Here is a 2,846-nt window from a genome sequence, read left to right on the forward strand (position 1 = left end):
AGTAGCCAACTTTACCAAGGTCATTGCTAGCTTTGGGGTTTGAAACATGTTTCTGAACCACCAACAACAAAAAATCATACAATGTTTTTGTTGTTTGACAAGCCTCCAGGCTTAAGCCCATGCCAATGGGGTTAAATTGAGCAAATCGGTATAAATACCAAAGTAACCAAGTATGTAGATTGAAATGAAAATTGCCCACATTACATCTCTTAGAATTTTAGTTGGAAAAATAAATAATTTTCGAACCTTAACCTAAAGTTTCGTTTCTATTCACCCCACTGTTCCTATTCACCCCGTTTTACTGTATCTATTCTTCTAAGTGGGAAATTCAAACCAGGAAAACTAAAAACATGAATTGTGATGTAATGGTGCTGGTACAAATTATGGGACAAAGTGGGTTTGATGGAACAGAATGGGTACTAAATGATGGGCTTTGGTACAAATTCGCAGCAAAAGTTGTGGTGCTAACTTCACGCACCTGAACGCAACAGGTTAAAAATTTCGTTCTCCAACACAACTCGACTTTCTCAAATAGTTCGCAGTGAATCTACGAGAGAGCGCTAGTAGTATTGTTTACAAAATAGAGCAACAGAGAAAAAATAGTGGGGGTTTGTAAGTTTGTTGACCTCTGTGGTGTTTTGTTTTGCTCCGTGCACGCGATTCGTGTCATTCGTGAACGGAAGTTGAAAATCGGGGTCATTTCAAAGTTGTGACTACGATTTTCATTTTTCTTTACTGAACAAAATTCTAGTTCTGTGATAACGTAGTCACACTTGTGATCAAATTCTATTTCGAACGATCTTATCGAACCGGAGATCAGTGCAGAAACACGGGAGAAATCAGATTTTTAGTGAAAGGCGGGTAAAGCTCTAGAATCCAAGGATCCTCTCTTATCACCTGTTATCAGTAGAAAGTTATCCAGTGTTTCCACCATGGCCTCTGCTATTTATCGAGCAGCCATCTCAGCAGTGGACCGTTTTGTCCCCAGTAAGGCACGTCCTTTATGGGAACATCCAGCAGGCCCCAAGACAGTGTTCTTCTGGGCCCCCATGTTCAAATGGGGTCTGGTCATTGCTGGCATCGGAGATTTAACCCGACCAGCTGAAAAGTTGAGTATTTCCCAGTCAAGTGCCCTCGCTGCGACTGGTCTCATCTGGTCCCGTTATTCCCTTGTGATCATCCCCAAGAATTGGAGTTTGTTCAGTGTGAACATGTTTGTAGCGCTCCCATGTGTTAAGCTAGAACTAGAAGACCTTGGGGAATGCCTGTCGAACCTATTAGCTGGAATAGAGAACCAGCCTAGGAACTAGGCTGAACCAGAAGTGGAAGCAAGAGTGGTTAGCTCACTTCTCAGTTGCTCACAAGTTCTACTTCACAGTCTTACCCGAGGTAGATACCTAGCTCCAATGCCTCCAATTTCTGTCTTGGTACTCTTGGTCTTTTTAGTACGTCAAGTACCTCTGGTGGACATGTTTGTAGCGGCTACGAGCATTTACCAGCTTACCCGAGCATATCTGTATCAACAAGAACAGAAGAAACTTGCACTGCCTGCCCCTACTGAAAAGTGAATCAGGTGATTCTGCAAGGAAGAAGATTCACAGTAAATCTTCTCTGTTGTAAGTTGGTGAAAACTCAATATCAAACACACACATGTCCTTTCTCTATCCGCAATTTCTATCTTAATGGTGACAACTTTCTAGCAAACGTTACATCTTACATACACAGATAAGACCTTGCGGTTTGATGACTTCTTTTATAGTCCACGATACTCGGTACCTAAGTACCAGGTTCAGGAGTTAATGGCACTTTAATTAAATTAATATGTAGGCACAGGCTCACATGCTGAATGTATATTATTTGCTGATGAACGTCGTAAATTTTAAGAGATAAAACTCCATTGCTCCTCTATGTCAATTATTTATTTATTTATTTATAATAATTACAAACGAAATTAAAACATAGATTACCTTTTAGAGTTCTAAGGACTTCTAGGTTGGTATATGTTATAACGGGATTTTTTTCTCGGACAGTAACTTTTCATGAAACAGCAGTTAAATTAGATTATTAGATTCGGATGTATATGTCGTAGCATGCCCATCCCGTAGTATGTCCCCTCAAGAAGATAATACGTACTCCCCTTTTGGGTACCGTGTTAACACCAGAAAAAAAAACCTGTTGAAAGTTGAAATCAGTATTTGCAATCGAAATAAAATAAATAAATAAACCTTTATTTGGTGGTCATTTAAAGGCACAATACAATACTTCTGACTTCTTTTATAGTCCACGATACTCGGTACCTAAGTACCAGGTTCAGGAGTTAATGGCACTTTAATTAAATTAATATGTAGGCACACATGCTGAATGTATATTATTTGCTGATGAACGTCGTAAATTTTAAGAGATAAAACTCCATTGCTCCTCTATATCAATTAAAACATAGATTACCTTTTAAAGTTCTAAAGACTTCTAGGTTGGTATATCTATATGTTATAAGTTATAACGGGATTTTTTTCTCAGACAGTAACTTTTCATGAAACAGCAGTTAAATTAGATTATTAGATTCGGATGTATATGTCGTAGCATGCCCATCCCGTAGTATGTCCCCTCAAGAAGATAATACGTACTCCCCTTTTGGGTACCGTGTTAACACCAGAAAAAAAAACCTGTTGAAAGTTGAAATCAGTATTTGCAATCGAAATAAAATAAATAAATAAACCTTTATTTGGTGGTCATTTAAAGGCACAATACAATACTTCTAAGTTTAGAAAAACATACAAAGAGTAATCCTACCTATGAATATAACCATTAACCATTATACATGAAGTATTTTTAAGTTCTTCCCATTT

The 2,846-nt window shown here is 38.1% G+C and overlaps 1 protein-coding gene across 1 annotated transcript; it reads left to right on the forward strand.

Annotated features, from left to right (window-relative positions):
• Positions 1–661: 661 nt before the first annotated feature.
• On the forward strand, positions 662–1,651 carry LOC103518288 (mitochondrial pyruvate carrier 2-like). Its single transcript, XM_008483346.3, has 2 exons — positions 662–1,211; positions 1,470–1,651. The coding sequence occupies exons 1-2, from the start codon at positions 933–935 to the stop codon at positions 1,566–1,568; spliced, it is 378 nt and encodes a 125-aa protein (XP_008481568.1). The 5' UTR covers positions 662–932; the 3' UTR covers positions 1,569–1,651.
• The last annotated feature ends 1,195 nt before the right edge of the window (positions 1,652–2,846 follow it).

Source organism: Diaphorina citri, unplaced genomic scaffold (assembly GCF_000475195.1).
Source record: "Diaphorina citri unplaced genomic scaffold, Diaci psyllid genome assembly version 1.1 scaffold2144, whole genome shotgun sequence".
NCBI lineage: Eukaryota > Metazoa > Arthropoda > Insecta > Hemiptera > Psyllidae > Diaphorina > Diaphorina citri.

What these genes read in the sequence shown, in the direction of transcription:
- LOC103518288 (XM_008483346.3), top strand. Translation starts at nt 933, where the DNA reads ATGGCCTCTGCTATTTATCGAGCAGCCATCTCAGCAGTGGACCGTTTT. An exon ending in GGAGTTTGTTCAGTGTGAAC is followed by an intron (nt 1,212 to 1,469) that starts ATGTTTGTAGCG and finishes CCTCTGGTGGAC; the next exon opens with ATGTTTGTAGCGGCTACGAG.